The 20,578-nt window shown below is 40.1% G+C and overlaps 1 protein-coding gene across 1 annotated transcript in view; it reads right to left on the minus strand.

Moving 5' to 3' along the window:
• Positions 1-360: 360 nt before the first annotated feature.
• Positions 361-20,578, minus strand: part of UBE2E3 (ubiquitin conjugating enzyme E2 E3) — a 56,782-nt gene continuing 36,564 nt past the window's right edge. The window contains exons 4-6 of the mRNA XM_061379204.1: positions 5,873-6,005; positions 3,866-4,013; positions 361-2,866 (exon numbers count right to left, since the gene is read on the minus strand). Of these exons, the coding sequence (XP_061235188.1) occupies positions 2,769-2,866; positions 3,866-4,013; positions 5,873-6,005 (379 nt within the window). The 3' untranslated portion in view covers positions 361-2,768. The remainder of the gene's footprint in view (positions 2,867-3,865; positions 4,014-5,872; positions 6,006-20,578) is intronic.

Genomic DNA, 20,578 nt, shown 5'->3' on the forward strand with positions numbered 1-20,578 from the left:
CCAGCAGATCACAGACCCCACTTTGGGCACCCAGCTCCCACCCACACTCAAATCCCAGAGACAAGAGAACAAGAAAAGCCAATCCAAAAGGAAGAGAGGATGTGCAATAACTTTAGCTGTTCTTTTCACAAAAGTGCCATTTCAGTTCATTTTTTTCCCCAAATAGAAAGCTCAGCGATTGGCGACAAGAAGATGGAACTGAAAATTAAAACTGCAAAATAGAACAGCATCCAGTATTCACCCCAGCACAGCCAGGAAGGAAATAGTTTGAAAACACCAGATGCTCTTTGCAACTGGTATTTTGGATATATATCCAGCAGGGATTTCTGCCCTCCCCACGAAAACAGACACACATTCTCATTTAACAACTAATTGATTTATTTAACAATACAAATTTCTTTCTACTGCATGGTTTAGCAGAGAGAACTTGAGAAACAAAATTAGCTTCTTTTCTTTCTTTAAAGTTTAAATGTTTACACAAAAACAACCTTTACTTCAGTAAATATAAAATTTACACACAAAAAAACTACATTAAAAAAGAACAGAATCATGACAAACCAACAGAAAAAAAATAAAAATGATGGGAATTCAGTGTAAAGGATCCAATTGCAAGGAAGGCAAGATGGGGCAACACTAACAAGGCATCCCACTTGTACACCTAGGTATCTGAAGATGTAGGTACAATACAAAACCAAAATACATTAAAATTAGGATTAAAACCTGTATTTGTATACCATAATATTTTATGATATAAATACCTGTAAATTCTGTAAGCAACACAGTCAGTGTGTGATATACATAGTTTGCTCTTCACTGGAAAGTCACTGGAGTGGTGTACGAGCACTGTGTCACCCACGGGTGTGCTCATGGTCAGCAGCGAGCAGACGTTAGGTGTCCAGCCTGGATGTGATAGCCCCTTGTTTCTTTGCCAATCTGTGCTATTTCTCACACGTCCAATGACATAATGAGAAACTCTGGTCACCTTCAGCAGTGATTTCCAGCACTTCATCTCCTGGCATTAGTCTGTTACCTGACTTAGGCATATCCACCTGCCAGATCCCCTGTTTCTCATTCCCTTTTGCACTTTATAACCTGAACTCTAAAGCTATCTTGTAGCTACCAAAAGAGACTGGCTTCTAGGTCGAGATATTTGGGATACATGGTTCTTCAAGCCACCTTCAGGAATCTGTAGAAATATTTAAAGTAGGGTGGACAATTTATGGTCAAAGCTTATGTGATACAAAAACCTGGGACCTATATAGTGATGGCTAACTTCAGATTTAAATCTTTAATGTTTTTTCTATTGCTTTAGTATTTAAAATTAACATTCGGTTTAAATGAGCAGAGCATCTTACTGATGGAAGTGCTACATTATCTCCAAAAACACCAGGCAGTAAGGGAGACTGTAAAGTTTAAAATGAAGTGTAATTTTAAAAATCATTTAAAGGGATCAAGTCTCTTTTTTTTTTTTTATAATCAATATTGTGACTGGCAACCTATAAAAGCTTAAATTATAAAACTATTAGTGACTCTACTTTTTAAACTGTATGTACTATAAATCTGTATCTTTGTTACTTACAGATGTTACAAAACTTTCAAGCCAGAAGGCAAAGGGGGGAAAACATAGTCTAAAAGTTTTACAGATTACATTTTCACTGACAAATGTTCATTTCCCCCACAACCGTCATAAAAACCTGATTACATTTATTCCACTCCTCTCTTTTCTGAACAGATGATAAGAGTGTTCAATCATGCTTTGGAAGACCACTTTCAATGGGTAACTGAAGTTCTCTAGATCAGCAAGTCCGACTTGCTTTACTCAGAAACAAAAGCACCAAGACTATCCCTAACCTGGCCCTTGTCCTGCAAAAGAAAAATGGTAGCAAGATTTAGGCAGTCTGTTAGGACAGCAGGACTGGCCCTGAAGCAACCAGCTACATGGGCTTCTGGAGTAAGCATATGCAATGCTCTCATTCCAACTTCAGAAAGAGCCCAACAGTGTTAAATTTAAGGAAACTGTAGAAAGGACGTTTGTTCTGTTAAAAAAAACAAAGCAGGGAAAACTTAAAACAATCCACAGGTGTGCATCAAACATTTAACAGCAAGCCTTTGCTTATGTATATTAATTTAAAGATTATCCACAGGGATCTGTGATACATTGGCCCTGCCTTGTTACTATAATTAAATTTATTCAAATATTAATTTAAAATAGGAAAACAAAGAAACTACTCCTTGGGGAACATGTTTATTGTGTTTGAGATGATACACTGGGTGCTCTCTGAGCTACAAAGGGAAAAGGAAATCCTTTCATTACAAACTGACAAAGGTAAAAGTTAAAACAGTTTTCACAACAGCATGTACCACATATTGGAAATAGATCTGGGTTTAATACAAATGACATAATTCCTAGTAATCTACAGCTACCTTTAATAACTTCATACAGATAATGAATTAGGCTAAAATGCACTATAATATTTGGTTGACTTCAGGAACAGTATCCTTAGTACATCACAAAATACATTTTGATATCCCAAAGAAGCAAGACTTGCAAGTAGGCATTTTAAACATAACTAATCTACAGCTACAAATTTCTACTCTTAATAGCATTTACCTTTTTTGAGGGCCATATCCCAGTCTTCAAAAGGATAAAAGCAGAGTAGAATCAGTATAACATATACACAGAAGTCCGTATTGTAAAGGCTATAAAGATTTGTTGCACACTGCAAAGTTGCCTTCTGCACCTTCACACTGCACAAGTAGTTTGTCATTTATGTTGCATATCTCTTGGTCCACTGTCTGGCTATCCTGTCATGTTCTGCTCTGTTCGTCAGGTACTGAGTGGCTATGCTTCCAACCAGAGGGTCAGCTGCAAAAGGCAGGAGAACACAAAACTGAACACATGATTTAAAATACAGAATCTACTTCATAATACAGCCTTTGTTAGGCCAAAAAATGCTGTGAGATACAGGGGGGCTCTTACCATACAAGAGAAAGCACACAAGGCACAATGAACAGAAAAAGAAAACAGGAATATCTGTTGTGGTTATTTGCATATGAATGCATCCTGCCCCAGCCAGGGGCCCTGCTTTCAACCCTCTGGAAGGGCTGCTGAGTGCAGGGGACATTCAGTGAGCACAGCCTGGCACAGTCGGGTCATAAGACTGGTGTACATCAGGGTATTTGAACTGTAGGGGACACACCGAGGAGATCCCGTTTGCTTCAAGAGTTATCAGACTTTTGTATCACAGAGGCTAATTCATCTCTCCGAGATCATTGCCAGTGTTCTGTATATGAGCTGCCATCCTAGCACCATTGCTCAGTTCCTGCCCTGATGGCAGGCAATTAGCATTCATTGACAATGACACTGGTCACACAGCTGCTGAGAAATGGTACTGCTTCCAGTAGAGTTCCTCCCCTCCCAACAGGAACAAGGAACTCTCTCTGAACATCGTCCCCCTCACATTTGCAAGATTAAACATTTCACTTTCCATCTTAAAGAAGGGACTTCCTGGGGCCCCTTCCAACCTGCAGGATTTCTGAGTTTCTAACTCAAGAGAACTTTGGTCCTTTCCTGGACAGACCACTCGCTGGAGCTCCTACAATACAAAACTTCTGTGACATCAGCTTATTTTCTCCACCATAACTTGGGAAAAAAAGAGCTTAATGTTATTTCCTTTCTGTTGCACCACAGGAGTGAAAGGTGCCATTAAATGTCAGACCACATCTGCGCAAGAGGGTTGCATCCCCAATTTCTAAAATGTTATTTTTTATTTAATCTGTGTACAATCAAATATACAAATTACATGCCATGGCAACTAAGTCAAATGACTAAGAGTGGATGCTCAAAGAAGTATGTGCTCCTTACCTGGGTTGCAGTCTGTCAGAAGAGAACAAATAGACAGCAGAACCTTTGAAATAGTCAAAGCAGGGCTCCAGTTGTCTTTCAGGATATCCAGACAGATGACTCCCTGACTGTTGATGTTGCAGTGATAAATTCTGGTACGGAAAGTAACCTAGAATCACAGTATAAGAAACAGAAAGAGAGTCAGTTGGTGTTGCCCAGTGATGCTGCCTCTTGTCTCTGCACAGCAGCAGTGCCTGGGGTGCTCTCAGTTCATCAGAGCTTCCACGGAGGCAGCTCTTCTCTGATGGCTTTCTAAAATACAATTATTTAACATAAGAGTATTTACTGTAGTCATGGCTACCTACCATGGAGATCTTTGGTGCATAAACTGCTTTCACGCAGACTTTTTGTCTGGTATCCACAAAAATTACGACCTACTCTGTAGTACTGTACACAATTTAATGAACATAGAATCATAGAATCATAGAATAGTTAGGGTTGGAAAGGACCTTAAGATCATCAGGTTCCAACCCCCCTGCCATGGGCAGGGACACCTCACTCTAAACCATATTACCCAAGGCCATGCTCCATGTCAAAACCAATCTAATCACACGTGTAACTTTACTGTGGTTTCTCAAGGTGAAGAATTAGACAGAAGATGGCTGCATCTGCAGCATTAGTTGTTCCTTTCCTTGCTTTCAAATGCCTAAATATGGACCATGAACATTAATATTTAGAATTGGAATTTTGTGTTATTCTTGTTCAAATTAGCAATGAAATCTTCACCTCACCCTTCATTAGGCAGGATAAAATATACCACCAAAACAGTGCCCTCACACTACCATCACCTTTGTTTTTAAATTATTTCAGACTTGTATCAGTACAGCATGTGTTATTCTGCACAAATAATAAGTTAGAAATATTTAATGGCTTTAATTACATAATGCACAAGATGAGGAATATTCTCCTTTTCATACTGATGCAGGAGGGGAAAAATCCATGATGTTTTCTGAAAATTAAAAAAATGATCATGCTCTAAAGAAACCCCTACCTATGAGATTTTCATAAGGAATTTGTCTAAAATTCCGCATCACTTCATTATAACAATATGAACTCAGGGAATATTAAATTTTGTGGATTTCAGAGAACTGTTATTCTTTATGCTGTAATCCGTCTGGGAATGAAAAGTGGTATTTGATTTGTAACAATAGCATTGTAGCCACAAGAGCCATAAGTTGTAGAAATGTGAGGTAGGATGTATTTAGCCTGTGCTAATCTCAGCAGTGTCCTTTCTGGTGACTTTGTGACAAGTTATATTTTGACATTAAGGAAGGGTTGAAAGGAATAACCTTTAACTTCTTTGACATCCATTAGTAAATTACAATTTCTTAAGTGTTCAAACTATTTCTGAGCAAGGAAATTAAATTTTAGTTTAAGTCAAGACTAGTTTTCTTTAATAAAAAGAGTTTTTGCTCAAAAAGACTATCAAAGAAAGTCGCTGCTCTTACCTGCAGTAGACTGGCAGTTTACAATAATGGAAATCATCAGAGTAATTTACCCAATTTGAAGTCACAATAAAACACTCCAGTTGTCTATCTAAACTTATTTTAGCTTTCTGTCATTTTGTTAAAAATATGTATTTTTAGTGAGAATATATAATATAGAATCTTGTTCATAACAGAAAAAGCTCACCATACATATATTTTAGTAGCTGCAATGAGAGGAAGGAAACATAAGAAGGCCTTGCACTGTCTTCTATTAAAATTCCTTGAATCTTAACTCTTGACCAGAATTATCATCTCATTTATAACTTGGTAAAGCTTGGAAATCAGTATTGACTGTGGTAATTGGGAAACAAAATAGACATGGGATTTTTCTGAAACTACAGGCAAAGATTTTGAACCTTGAGGTTTTCGAAAAATCATAAACAAAATCGATATTCAGAAGGCAATGAGTACTCACTCACTGCATGTTACATTCTTCTCACAAGTGAAAATATGATAAACACGATAAAAACCTTACCCTTACCTTTGGTGGCTTGAATGGATAGTCAGATGAAAATGTGATATCCAGGAAAAAAACACCTCCTTCATATACAGAACCTGGAGGTCCAAGAATAGTAGATCTCCATTCATAAATGTTATCTCCTTTAGGACCGGCACTGCATAAAATAACAGGGAGAAACAAAGAGTCAGATGTACTGTTGAAAGAGGCACTTTATGGATTTCCTTCTACCTTTGTTTTGTTTAATACAAGCCACTTGCCTATCCTTAACATCTGCCTAATTTCCCACCAATTTCAGTGGGCTCAGTGTTTTAAACAGGCACGAAAGCTGGGTGCTTCGCTGCCCCTTTGGAGATAGAGCACTAAAGCAGATCGACCATGAACTACTGACTGTCATTATCTGAAACAAACCCCCAGGTCTGCTTTCTCAAGCATGTGGTTGCTCTGAGCTTCTACATCATGCTCTTCCAATGACATCATATCCATACACAAAAGGAATTGTGTATCTTGACGACATGCAACTTCTCCAGGCATTAAACAGACCATGCCTTCATGAAAGAAGTGACTTACACGAATATTGACACACATTTATTGCCACTTGTTTCACAGGCTACAGTGAAATGTTATATCCCTGGGCAGGAAAACTGGGGATGGGAGAGGCAATAACCTGGAACTGAGCACTGTCAAATCCAAATAACCATTTTATTCAGGATATATTTGTGTTACGTCTCCAGGTAACCAGCGTTAAGCATACTAGCCCAAAACAGTTTATTTTAAGAAGTACAATACTGAACGCATTTCTCATTAGGGGAAAGGTTACTGCATAATTAATTATTAAAGCTTTGAAAGAAGGGATAATGAACAAGCATTTTCTCGACTTCTGAGCCATCACACTTAATCCTATTATCACACAGTAACCATGTAACCTCCTCAGGAAAAAATAACAACCCAAGCAGAATCTTACTTCTGTCAGCAAATGCTAACCCAACCTTCCACAAAAGGTCCTGAATCTGATCCACTGAGATCCAAACTGACTGCTATAGAACACACCTCTGCTGAGCTCAGGCAGGCACGGTGGATTTGTCACATCTATGCAGATAACAAGTCAATAACGCAGCACTGTAAAAGATCCATTCAATTCTCCCCACCTCGGCAGCCTCTCAGACACCACCTACATCTTACAGACACATGGTGAAACGTCCCCCTCCTTATCCCTCTGCAGTCCCAAGGAAGAGGCACAGAGGACTGTCATATGTGATTGCACATGAAGCAAGCAGCAAGGCATGGCATCAAGCTGTAGCCTGGGAGTTTGTGGTTTCTGGCGCTGCTCGACACACAGAGGAGACTCCTTACGAGGCCTCCAAGTATTAAAGCTCTTTCCTTGTTGTGTCACCTCATGTATTTGTCATACATATGTCTGCAGTCTGTAACACGGCATGTTGGACATTCATCCTTACTATGTAGCCAAACATGTGGAGGCACTCATCAGACAAGGAATATGAGCAGTCTGCACTCTGTATCTGCAATTCCCACACCAAAAATTTAACTATTTTTACGTTAAGATCATATTCAAGAAACAACCAAAATCTGACTTTGATTATAAATTCCATTTCAATTTGTAATTTTCCAGCATTTTTTTTATCTTGTGGATGTTTCATGTACGCAATGTTTAAGCTGTTGGAGACCTTTCATTAACAGGACAAAACAATCACAGACTTTGGCTCACATCCTATTTAATTAAAACAAAAAAAAAATATTTGATGGAGCTGGAGCTATTTTCCTGTTGCCAAAAAGAAAGTAGGCAACAACGGCTTGCTGGCCTCCAGGGTACAGCTAGGAAACAAAAACTACAAGTGCTGTCAAGTTAAAGTCTGGGTCTAAAATCACTGATCTTATCATTCTATTTGTAATGCATGCACAAAAGTGAAAGAAAAACAGTAGATAAATTTTAGGGGAAGAAAAGGGAAATCCAGAGGCAAGGAGGTCCATTTTCGATGATGTAACGCACCATTTGTACCCTCAGTCACTCCAGAAGATAATTCTATTCATGCTCTCTAGAAAGCAATTAGTGTAAGAACTGAAAATATTGGGGCAATAACGACAATATTTAAAATCCACACAGGCCACTGAAATGTTTTAATTAATTCTTGACATTCATCAAGCTTACAGCTAATTACTATTGTGCTTGGAAACCAAATTTCTATGGAGCAATTCAATTTCGGCATTAGATGTCCTAATGACTGTTTTATAATTTAATGCAGAGGTTACTGCTCTTGCCTCGTGTGTCAGGTGCCTTTCTTTCATACACCTCTAACAGCTGGATGCAATTCAATCAGATTAATGAAATAGCTGAATTAAATTAGTGACATATTTCAGCCCAATGAATCAGTCACAATTAAGTGTGGCATCAGCCTGGTGCCAAACTATCTGGTAATCACTCACCAAGTCAGTGCAAAGGCATCTATCAGCTAGTTGCCAGAAGCTAAGTGCAGTAATTCTCCACTTATTACTATCTGCTATCCCCTTCTATGCCACTGCTAGCAATATACAAAAGGATCCAGGTATAACATGAGAAGGGGAATTCCTAACCTTGTAAGAGGAAGAAAACGCTGTGTTCAAGTCCTTTCTACTGCTGAGAAAAGATTACTGCAATGTCAAAAGTAGCAGAAAGCTGTAACAACAGCCACTCACAGATACAGGAGAAAACTGTTAAATCTAACAATTTGGTTATAACTGATTGAGGTTTGTGAAATTCCTATTTAACAGCTGAAGTGCTGTTTCACTTCCAGTGCTGTAAAAGACACCTCTGCTTCATTAGCAACCTGAAAATCCCCACAATTAGTATGTTATTGGTGTGAGGAAACACGAGATTAAACAGCGGAGACAAGACATCACACTGGGCTTCTACCACCTGTATATTTCCTGGGGATCCTCCTCAGCCAGCCATACCCTACTTTGTCTTTCATATACATACCAAGGTAATCTTCTTTTGAAGTAATCAAACCCACACTTTCTAAGGCTCAGCAAAACACACCAGACCTATTCACAGCAGTCTCGGCCTCCGCAATGACTTCCACAAGGACAGTGCATTGGGGTTTCACCCACTTGGATGACTGCAGGAAGAGCAGAAAGTGCAGTCCTGCCTCAGGCAATACCTCGGCTGTGTACTGACCTGCAAGCAAGTGCTCGAGCCTCTGTCACTGCAGAGCACTGTCTTGATGCTGCAGAAAGCCACAAGGAGGGAACCACCACTCTCTGGTGTAAATCTAACTTCTTTGTGCCCACAAAGGGCAGCAAAAAACCTGGGCTGAAAAATGGGAACAAGGAAGCTTAACCCTGTCAACAATTTTCCATTTCATTGATACACCTGGAAGAAATACTATCCTCCTTCTGTTAGGCACTAAAGAGGCTGGCATGGGAGGTGATTCTAGGGGCTGTACTTGAGCTCTTTAGTCCCAAAAGTTTTCCTGCTACTCAAGAGACTCACTTTCCCACAGCAAGCACAGGCTTCAAGCACCTCACCTTAAACCCCGAGAATTGCGTTGACTGACAGACAACCAAGGAATCTTTCTTGCTGCCTCCTACACGGGACAGAATACCCCATGCAGAGTGCTACCATGAGGAACTGCCATGGTTTTCTTCCCTTTCTTCATCACTGAAAAATCCAGCTCCTTCTGACCTCCTCCCATGGAATCCATATGGACAAAAAAATTCCTCCTCCACTGTGTCCTTTAAAATACAAGATCTTGATGGAGCAATGGATCTGACAACTGCTGCAGTGTTTTGGCTACACAGCATGTATGTGCAGTTCATTGCTACCAACCTGCTGCCCTCCTGAATTAGCTTACAGAGCATCACAAATTCAGTAAAGCCACCAACAGTATGTTCTCAATACAGGAACCACTTAACTATTTTTTTTTTAAATATGGGCTAAAAAATCTCACACAAAACAACAAATTAGCTGAAATGACAAAATACTCTTTGCAAAATTAAGGGGGGTCTACTTCATGCACAAAAGCTGGATTGATTTTCTTACAATGAATTCTATAAAGTTAACTGGCTGTATCCGCTTCCTAAGTAAATATTCATTATGCTACTTCACTGCGGGATATATACCTGATCTAGGTAAGACAAAGGATTTATAAACATGCTCTATCCAAGCTAGTCCACTGAACAGATTTAATTTACAAGCGTGCCTTCAGATGGTGAATTTGGCAAGATGTGAGGTTAAACTCCAGGGGCTCATGGGCTCACATCAGAGCCATTAAACCTAACTGCTGAACCCTGGCTGTCAGGTTTCATGAAGATGTACAACAGCCTCTCCAGAACACTGTTGTGAGCATTCACATGGATACAGCAGCATTCACACCAACAAGAAGCCAGTTAGACCCCTGACACAGTGGTTACAGAAATCAGAATTCAGCATTCGTTACAATTCACTAAATCAAAATGCATTATAGCTGCCCATATGGAGCTAGCTGCAGGATGAGAAACTGGGACAAGAAATTTCCAATCTACATGATGCTAGTAGCATGCTGCTTTCTGTTCTTGCTAAATTCGTTTCTCCTGTCAACAGCAATCCCCTGAAACATGGGGCTCTAAATTTCACGACAGAATGCAACTTCATGGTACTGAAACTGTGATAATTAGAAGAAAAAGGGTGGAAAAAAAGAGTAATTTAGCTAGATTTGATGTTAACTCTGCATTATGCTTTATTATGAGAAACAATTTGGGTCTGTAATAGGATGAAACTAGGGGAAAAGAAGAAAGTAATACGTGTTTTAGGAAGCTTCCCAGCAGTGAAGTCTGTCAGGCTCTAAAACAGCCTTATAAGAAATGTCATTGGTACCATAAAACTAAATGTACTGGCCTACAACCCAAGACACCCATCACATGTTTAAGAGGTGGAATATCATCCTACATTTTCCTTTCAAAGGCTCCACCCTTAGGTCTGATAGCCAGGCAGGTATCACAAAGGCAGCAGCTAGCAAACCAAATGGGAACCTGGTGTGAGAGGCAAGGGAAGAGCCCACTCTATCTTCCCCAAACTTCCATCTTAGATGAGACTCAGCAAAAGTAAAACTTCTGAAGCAATTCACAGACTGCTCAACCACAATGGCTTACAGTTTTTACAGCAATGTAAGTGAAGTCAAGGGACTAACTTTTAAGACAGGAGTAAAAGATCTGGTTTAATTTTTCTTAATTCAACTGAAGGTACTCAGAAAAGGAAGAATCAATGCCCTTAAGTATGTTCTGCAACCCCGTGCTTGAAAAATGCATTTCATAAAGCTACATAGTGATAGATTTTGCAATATCCACAAGACAGCTTCAGAAATAGAGTTTTACGAATCCTGGTGTAAGAAAGGCACTCGGCATTATTCTCAGCATTCCTATTTTCAGAGGTGGTGCCTAAGCACCTCTACTTACAGAATCTGGGTACTTCATCCCCTACACACAGAAAGCACGCTGATTTCACTGTCAAGAGCTTCGAGCCCTAATTTTTGGATTACAGCATTTTTCTACGGTTGTATACACGTGGGTTGTCTACAGCAATATATCAAACCCATGTTCAAAACACTTTTTGGTAAGGTACTCACTATTATTAATATTTACATTTAATATTAAATGTAAATTATATTAATTTATATTAAGTTTAACATTATTAATATTTTCCAGGTTACATGCAATTCTGATAAAATGTTTTGGTCTATTGTGTTCTCTACATAGTGACAACTGTTATTTTACCTGCCACTGAGCTACCTGCTACATCTGTTTGCTGAAAAAGGTTATTTACTGCTTCTAGCAGATCCACAGAGGCTCTGTGTAACTGAGGATGAACGGAGCCTCATTCACTGTACAAACCTTTGCTTCTGTCACTTCCTTAAAGTCTATCATGCCCTTAAGACTGAAAGCTAGAAATTACTGCATAAATACCTTCCCCCCCCCCCCCCCCCCCTTTTAACTCCTGGATCCCCTGCTAATTCAGCTGGTTGTAAGGCAGTGCAGAAGTTGTGCCTGAGGCCACGGTTTGATGCAACAGTAAATCCAACTTGAGAGCTCCTCCTACCAGATCAAAAGCAGCATGGCTACTCAAAGCAAAGTGCTCATCCAACATAAACTCCGCCAAACTGTACACATTCCAAAAATGTCAGTGGATTAGCTCTGTAACACCAGGATTTACGCTTAATCAGGTATCATTTGCCCTCCTGCAGCCAGCGTAAAGAGAGCACAAACTCTAGATTGCACAGTCCAGCTTAGGAATGCAATCATGTGGCCGTATTTGGTTCAAATCAAATTGTACCAATAGGGGAATCTAACGGAGGACAGATCTGCTATTAAGCAAACTACAGGGAAAGACACCACACTGCAGTGTTTTAGACAACTAAAACCTCCAGTGCTAATCTTGCCATTAGTAAAAGAATATACACTGTTGTTACTAGAGGAAGCTGAGTAACAAATCATTTGATAATGTCACCAAAGCTGTAAAATGTAGATAACCCAAGTAACGTATTTTAGAGAGCTGATAGCTTTTCCACTGCCAAAAGCCCTGTTAAATTACTCAAGCTGCAATAGCTGAACTTTACCTTTCCTCTTTGTACTCCTGCTAGTTCCTAGGGCCTTTCTTGTTGCTGTTAAAAGCCTACTCAGGTTCCTTTTCTCTTCCAGAACAAGCACAGGCGATTATGGAGGCAGAATTCCTGTAATTTTTATTTTGAAAAGTAACCAACCCCACCAGAATGTAGTTTGTTAAATTACAGCAGAAATACTGACTTTAATCCAGGTAACAAAACACATCAGATTGTTTCTATCTATGCTTTCGAGAGAGGAGCTATAAACTACTCAAGCAATACATAAGACGTTACCAAACATGAGTTATATTTGAAAATGGAGAAATCACAGTACTCGCAGGCATGAAGAAAGTTTGTGCTGAACATCTGGTTCATTTTAAATATCTTGGAATATGCATAGAAGTCCCTCTCACATGCCTATACTAGAGAAATTATCCACACTTCCTATTAAAACAGAGACCAGGACAGTCATTAAAGGGGAATGTTTCCTGATACTTCACCATGTGTTCACAATAACAAATCCATAATTTAGCATAAAATAAAAGGCTAGCTCCCTGTCATCAGTGTTGAAACACCAGTAATACTAGTGGCAAAACGTGGGCTATTTTCTTCTTGTTGGTATAACACTCAATTTGTACTAAGGCCAAATTCCTTTGTAAATGAAATTTATCCACCAGATATACAGTTCACATTTTCCTTCCAGTAATTACTGATGAATCTGTATTTATGAAACATGGCAAATGTGCTCTTCTTCCATGAGAGAGGGTCCTTTGTGATTCCCTAACACAAACAAACCTCATTTGTGATGCATGCATATTTTATTCTTATGTATGTTATAGCCTCTATACTGATGCTAGCAATCCATCCTGAAAGAATCACACAGTACCTGAGAAATCACACAGCCTTAGTTTAAGGTGTCTGCCCACAAATGCACAAAATGGAAGCAGTCAGACACAAAATCGTTAGACTAATGTCATGCAGAAAACGTGTGCTGTGGAGTATGACTGCAATGTAAATCTCCCAAACCCCAGGCCGTCACCTTACCCAATCGACTGAGAGGACACTATCAGGAGCTCATTCAACAGTTCTGTGTCATACATGTATTTTAGACATCAGTCACCACCACCATTCACCGCAAAATCTTCATGCAAAAAGCTAACTGACACTGAGCCATCCAGTTTAGGATTTCTTACTGATGTTTTCAATGACATTTTTAACATCAACTGGGCAATTTTCAACAGACTATGCCTACCAGTTAACTAGAGCTGTACAAATAAAATCCTCAGCTATCAATCTATCTACCCAAAATGCCTACACATTAGCCAATTTCAAATACAGACCAATGTACTAAAAAAACCACCTTCCACTGTTCTGTGGATTAGTTTTTGAAGGAATGTATCTGAAAACCTGAAATGAGCTCCACTATGAACAGTGCTTTTTGAGACAGAAAGAACATTAGTGAATTAGAGAATGACCACAGTCTGACAATCCAAGCCTAAAGGCAGACTCCATGACTAAACTTGCGAATGGTGTTAATGTTGTGGAAAAACTTTTCTGTAATATCATAAAAGGAGAAAGTGCAACCTGGTGAAGATGATTTATTCAGGTACCTCATGAAGGACCAAGACAGACAGAATTGCTGGGAAGTCACCTTCACTGAAATGCGGGCATATTCACCCATATTCTTGTCAAGAAGGTGAACATCCAACGTGCATGGTGCTACCACAGATGAACCTTCTCTTCTGGCATGTCCAGGATGTGGCTTTTCCAGCACTTCACATCTATATAGCTAGAAGGCGTTCTCCCCAATTCTTCCCACCTCTAAAAATTCAGCTTTCAACTTCAACAACAAAGTTACAGCTTGCCCACACAGAGATGGAGGAAGGACAAAACCACTCAGCCCGTTGCCATTAAATCACATTAACGCTCTGAATAAGAAGCAACTATTTAGGGATTTAATGACATTTAATACATGCATATTAGTTTCATAATTTTAGTTATTTCATACTAAATTCCTGAATCTTGCCTTGTAGCAAGCACTCAGTATTTTACCTCACAAGAAGTCTGTATTTTCATGATCTAAGCCAGTTCTTGGTTCAGTCTTCCAAACCTTCTAGCACAGGCTTTCTTCCAAACGTAATTTCATTATTACTTTTAAACACTTCCTCCCTCTTGCCTCCCTTCATTTCCACATCAGACTTACAGCCTAATCATAGAATCATAGAATAGTTAGGGTTGGAAAGGACCTTAAGATCATCTAGTTCCAACCCCCCTGCCATGGGCAGGGACACCTCACACTAAACCATGTCACCCAAGGCTCTGTCCAAACTGGCCTTGAACACCGCCAGGGATGGAGCATTCACAGCTTCCCTGGGCAACCCATTCCAGTGCCTCAACACCCTTACAGTAAAGAACTTCCTCCTTATATCAAATCTAAACTTCCCCTGTTTAAGTTTCAACTCATTACCCCTTGTCCTATCACTACATTCCCCAATGAAGAGTCCCTCTCCAGCATCCTTGTAGGCCGCCTTCAGATACCAGAAGGCTTCTATGAGGTCTCCACGCAGCCTTCCCTTCTCCAGGCAGAAATGCTGTGCCACAGCTCCCTGCATTGAATGCCTAACTTGAAGCTATAAAAATCTGATGGAAATCTCTGTAACTAACAAAGGGCTGCATTTCTCAAAATAACACTGAGCTTCGTCTTTTCATCCACAAAGACCTTCCCCACCTTCTGCACAATAACGATGACTTCTCAAGTCTGAGTCCTTTCCAAACATGGTCAGGGTCACTATGTAGCTTTTGTCCCTAGCTACCTCATCTCAGTTAAAAGAAGTTAGCTGTTCTGAAGGGGTGTGAATCTGGTTAGCCAAAAATCAAGAACCCTATTCATCAAAGTAGAGGCTCAGGATCCTCTCTGTGTTCCCACCATTCCCCTCTGTCCACTCAGTACTAAAGCGGCAGAGTGACTCAACATGATGAGCAGCATAAGGCAGACTTGGTTGAGGTGCTAAACCATCAACAATGTACATTTCACTAGCCAAATATGAATATCCAGAGAGTTTCAAAACAAAAGCAGTTGCAAACAGGCATCTGTTTTCTATAATGCAGAACTGGAGACAGCTGAAGCAATATTTGGTAGAGAGTAGATATAAATGTAACTTCCGTATTAAAAGCATTAAAAACCCTGTGAATACCAGCTTTAGCTCCAAAAGCAGAGCAATTCAAAGGAATGGAAAAAACATCATGCATACAAATACACAGAAATCAATGTCTGATATGAGTTCATTTGACTCCACAAAAGCGTACCACACTGAAGAAAGATGTGAAAATAATCATTCCAGGGGAAAAAAAAAGTCAATAAACATCAAGCAAATCAAGTCTCACTCTGTAAAATCTGTTTATTGAAAAGCCAGCTCCTGCCCAACCACTGCTCCCTCTAACAATGTTAATTTAAGGAGTAACTCTTCCAAATGAACATTCTTTACAGAGGCAGCTGTAGTGTATAGCACAGAAGCTGTCTGGGTTAGCCTTGGCAGCAGGGCTTTGTAGTCCTCTTAACAAGACTGCCACTGCTCAGATTGAACCAACAAATGTGTGACCCGCACAGAGCTTTGCTATAGAGCTTAGACCATGGGTACCAGTGGACCAAGATACACTGAAACTTCATTTCACCTTTTTAAACATCTGTCTGTCCAGAAGTATGATTAAAAAGAAATGTAACTCTCCCCCACTGCCCAGATTCAGGGCAGCTGCCAGGCAATTGATAAGTTTACTGCCTGCAGTAGGATACACAATTCACCCCCTGGGCAAAGCACATGGGCAGCACTGACCTCTTCCCAGGCGCTAAATCCTTCTTTCCAACAGGTTGCAGCACCACTGTTGCTACAAACCAGACACAGAATAGCTGTAATCTCAAGAAGAAAAGGCTCAGGCTTGTATGACTCTATTTGAGACTATAAGCATGAATTATCAGTGGAAAGAATATGCTTAATGACTACTGCTGCAAAATTCATTGGGTTATATACAAATTAAGTATAATCTCTTCCAACATGTCCTAATACACTACACTGGTACATAATTCTACTTCCTTCGTATTCTCAGTCAGTTGTAATTTAGTGAACACCATTAACCACACATTTGCTTACATCTGCAATCTAGGAAAAATAATGTTCTTTCTGATAACTAATCTCAATAAAGCTCTTCCTTTGCTGCAAATGCCTAATTTTAAAGTAAGGCACTGCTAGAAAAATTAACTTAAGACAGGCTGCCTGCTCATTGTACTTAACATTCAGAGCTGAACAGATAAACATTTTTACTAGCAGTCAGCCTGCTGGGATTGATTACAGATGTTTAAACGATTAAATCTCTGTAAAAAAAATCATAGTAAATATATAATTTTGGTAATGATTGAATATTTGTTAAAAATACAGTAAATATATAATTATAGCAATTTTTACCACAGGTGTATAAAATAACATCAATATTCTGTTTTACAGACAGAATACTAAATGTGACGGGGCGATGAGTTGCTGAAAGTGATTCTATGGGTAGAGAACAGGGTACTAAAGCAAAGGCTCCCAAGACTCCAGTAAGCAATGCGCCAGGGTCTCAACAATTCCCATTCAATGCTTGAAGGTTCATTAATCTGAACTTCAGAAATCACACACCACATTTTATCCTATAGAAAAAGGGATGCTCCCAAGAGACAACTTACAAAATGAATCCAAATGGAGAGTTTTGTTTCCTTGTTTAAATCTCCCTTAATGAAATCTAACCAATAGTACTGGAAAATAAAGGTGGCAGTAGTAATAGCAATAATTAATAATTGTAACAACAATAATGATAATAATAAGGAAAGAATCAAACGCTGTGGCCTGGCTCTGGGCTCGTTGCAGCCGAGGCTGCTGTTGCACCTCCCTGGGAAAGGTTACTCACCAGGTGCCCCGCTCCAGCAGCGGTCCCAAGCATCACCGGCACTCTGGGCTAGCCAGAGGGAGGTGATTCCAACCGGTCGCACTCCAGCAGCTCCCAGCTGCCGCGCCGTCTCTTGGGGAGCGCAGCAGAGCTGGTTTCGGGCAGGCTGACAGATTGGCTCAGGCGGAGAAAGCCATAATGAGCTCTTTGATAGCTTGTTCACCCTCCCCCACTGCAGCAGGCAAGCGCCGGCAGGGGAGACAACCCTGCACAGGGAGAGGTGCCAGGCGTATCTTTTGTAGGAGGTAGTTTTCCAAAGAGGTATCTGGAGACTCTTCAAGAGCCCACTGATAATCTGCGAACACAAAGATCTCGCTTCTCAGGAATACGCTTCACCTCTCTCCTGCTCCCCCTCCACCGCAAGCAGCAGCAGCTTTCACAGGGCAGGGCTCCATAGGCGCTCGGAGCTAATTACCAGATGTCTTGTAAATCTTTCCAATCTGCACAACTTCATCCAGTTTGCAATGCTTAACATCAGCTCTTTTGGAACCTTTTCATCCTTGTTTTTGTGTAACAAATTTTCAACAAGCCAGGAGTTCTTTGTTCTCCCCTAATAAAACAACCTAAAACATTAACGGTTCAGCGTGAAACTAACGAACTAAATGCACTTTTCTGGAGATCTGAGCAAAATTACAGACATTTCCAGACTTATGTGAAAATTTATTAATTCTGGAAGAAGTCCTTTGAGCTGTTTCTTTAAAATAGCTTTAGAACTACAAAAATGAATACAAGTAACAGTCGTAAATTATTTATGTGTTTTGTCAAATGTGTGGCCGCTCAAATGCTGCTCTTACTGAGGACAACTTAAAAATCTAGAAGGGGGCTGAAAAGATAAGTGCAGCAAGTCAGACATTTGCTCAGACGCAACTGCTCTGTCCACAATATTTTACTTCGAGTAACTGCTAGTGGCAATGCAGAGATACTGTGCAGAGCATTGAGCATTCAAGTCTACAATTTAATGGAAATGATTTTCAATTGCCTCCTCTTGGGAGAAATAGTCAAAAAGATAAAGAGTGAAGATCTAATCAGTTGACTATTTCTGCTCCTGCAGCACTACTGACACAGGAGACTGACAGTTCTCTCTAACATGTATCAGTAGAATCCATAACAAGTAACCATATGAGTTCAGTATAAAGCAGGAATATAGACCCCACTCACATGAATCCTCCAGCTGGCAGAGTTGGGAGGGGTTTGAATCACCACAGAGGGCAGCTGTAACATCACGGCACAGCAAATGCCTGACCGTGCACTGACTGTACTACAGAAGATGACTCTGAACTACCTAGGAAGCGTGTCCTATGCCCAGCACCAAGAGGAGTAGGGAACACACAGCTTTTTTTCCAGCTTTATAGTGGTAATGTCCTGTTTAACATCAAAGTTGCTTTATTTAAACCTCTTTGACCAAAAGAAACAAAACAAGAACTTTCACCTCGGGCAAAACACCCAGACTGCTGGATCCCACCTGCGCTGGAAAGACTCCATCGTGACTAAAACTGGAAGCAATACCTTCACTTTTATTTTGTACAAATACTACCCTGCATATTACATGGTGTAAAAATAAATAACCTTTTCCAGCACTCAGTATTAAATGTATTTAGATGTATGCATTTTGGATAATAAGCCTAAAATGCACTGTACCTCTTGGTAGTTGAAAAGCACCCAGGAAGCATCAAGTTTATAGGAACTGTCACTATAGAAGGAGCAGCTATGCCCCAAACCAAGTGACACTTAAATCACAATCTTCATTTGAGCTGCTGTTGCAAGCAAACACTAGTATTAACTACAAAACCTCTGTTGCTAAAAAGAGAAGTGGCAAACATAGAATTTGTGGCTGTGTTCACATGTGGACAACTATCCAGAAGGATTATGGTTACATGAACCTCCCATTTTGGCAGGCACAGAATGGCATGATCCTTCCACAGCTCCCAAGCAGCAAAAATCAGAGAGAGGACTGGATCCTTCTACCACAGGTTACATCCTCTGTGCCTTCAGAGAAAAGGAAGCAAGAGGCCTCATTCATTCAAAAGAATTCAGGACAGCAGAGTAGAAGAGTTGCCCCCATTTACAGAGGTGCAGCTGCAGTACCTGAAAGACTGCAGCTCTTCAAATACACGACTGCAATGAGCTCAAGGCCCATGAGAGTATGCCATGTCAGAGCCAAATGTATAATGCTAAGGCAGCAACAGTGTTGTTTTTTTTTCCAACTAGCCTAAAAGCAATAAATTGTTTATAATATATTCTAGGAATGGAAATGCTGCAAAATCTGGTACTATTCTTGTGCTGAGAGTCGATGCTGAACTGATGACACCAATAATTTCTGACTTTTTCCATATGCTTTTCCTGCATTCAGTGGGAACAGTCACTCTTGTCAGCTCTAAAGGAGCCCACCCTAAGTTTTTGTGTATTCAGTATTAAAAAAAAAAAAGAAAAAGATTTACACTGTTTTTCTGTATGGCACTTTGCTTCCCATACTATCTTAAATTCCTTAAACACGAGTGCTTCTTTTCTTCAAATGTTAACAAATTCCAATCATTACTGCAGCAATTTTATGAGCATAGCTTTGTGAAAACCTCCTAATATGGTCTGAAACAGTCAATCTACAACACTTTCATGCACCTCTCAAACACTTCAGAGCAGGCACCTCCTTTAAAGAGCTGCCCTGGAAAGACCTCCAGCACCGGGCACGACCTCATTAACCGCTGACTAATCTGAGGCATGGAAGAAGCAGCGGTCCACCTTTAACAGAAGGCACTAAAAACACAAGGCACTAAACCACTGAAGACATAAAGACAGTGATTAGCAACAAGATGTGGAGCATATCATGATGATACATTCTTGACAATGCTTCTAAGCTTTCTTCTTTCAATTTTTAAAGCTTTTTATCTACTCTACAGATTGGCATTTCTGCACTTCTCAGATCACCAAAGTGGCTATGCCAAGCCTTCCTACAAAGAACTACATCACTCACTTAAACATCAAAATAGTCATGAACTAATCTACTCGGCTCAATTATATTGCAGTTACAAATCTTGACCAGACCCGCAGTCTGATCTAGGAGAACTTTGTGGAGGAGCACAAGAAAAGGTGAACTCACTGCACTCTGCAGAGTGGGTGCCATTGGGATGCAACTCGGTCACCTGAGCATCCTCTCCAGACAGCAGGTATGGAGCAGAGAGAAGCATCTCTC

This window comes from Neopsephotus bourkii, unplaced genomic scaffold (genome assembly GCF_033783945.1).
Source record: "Neopsephotus bourkii isolate Nb327-2 ecotype Australia unplaced genomic scaffold, CSIRO-AGI_Nbou_v1 NB_196, whole genome shotgun sequence".
Classification (NCBI taxonomy): Eukaryota; Metazoa; Chordata; class Aves; order Psittaciformes; family Psittacidae; genus Neopsephotus; species Neopsephotus bourkii.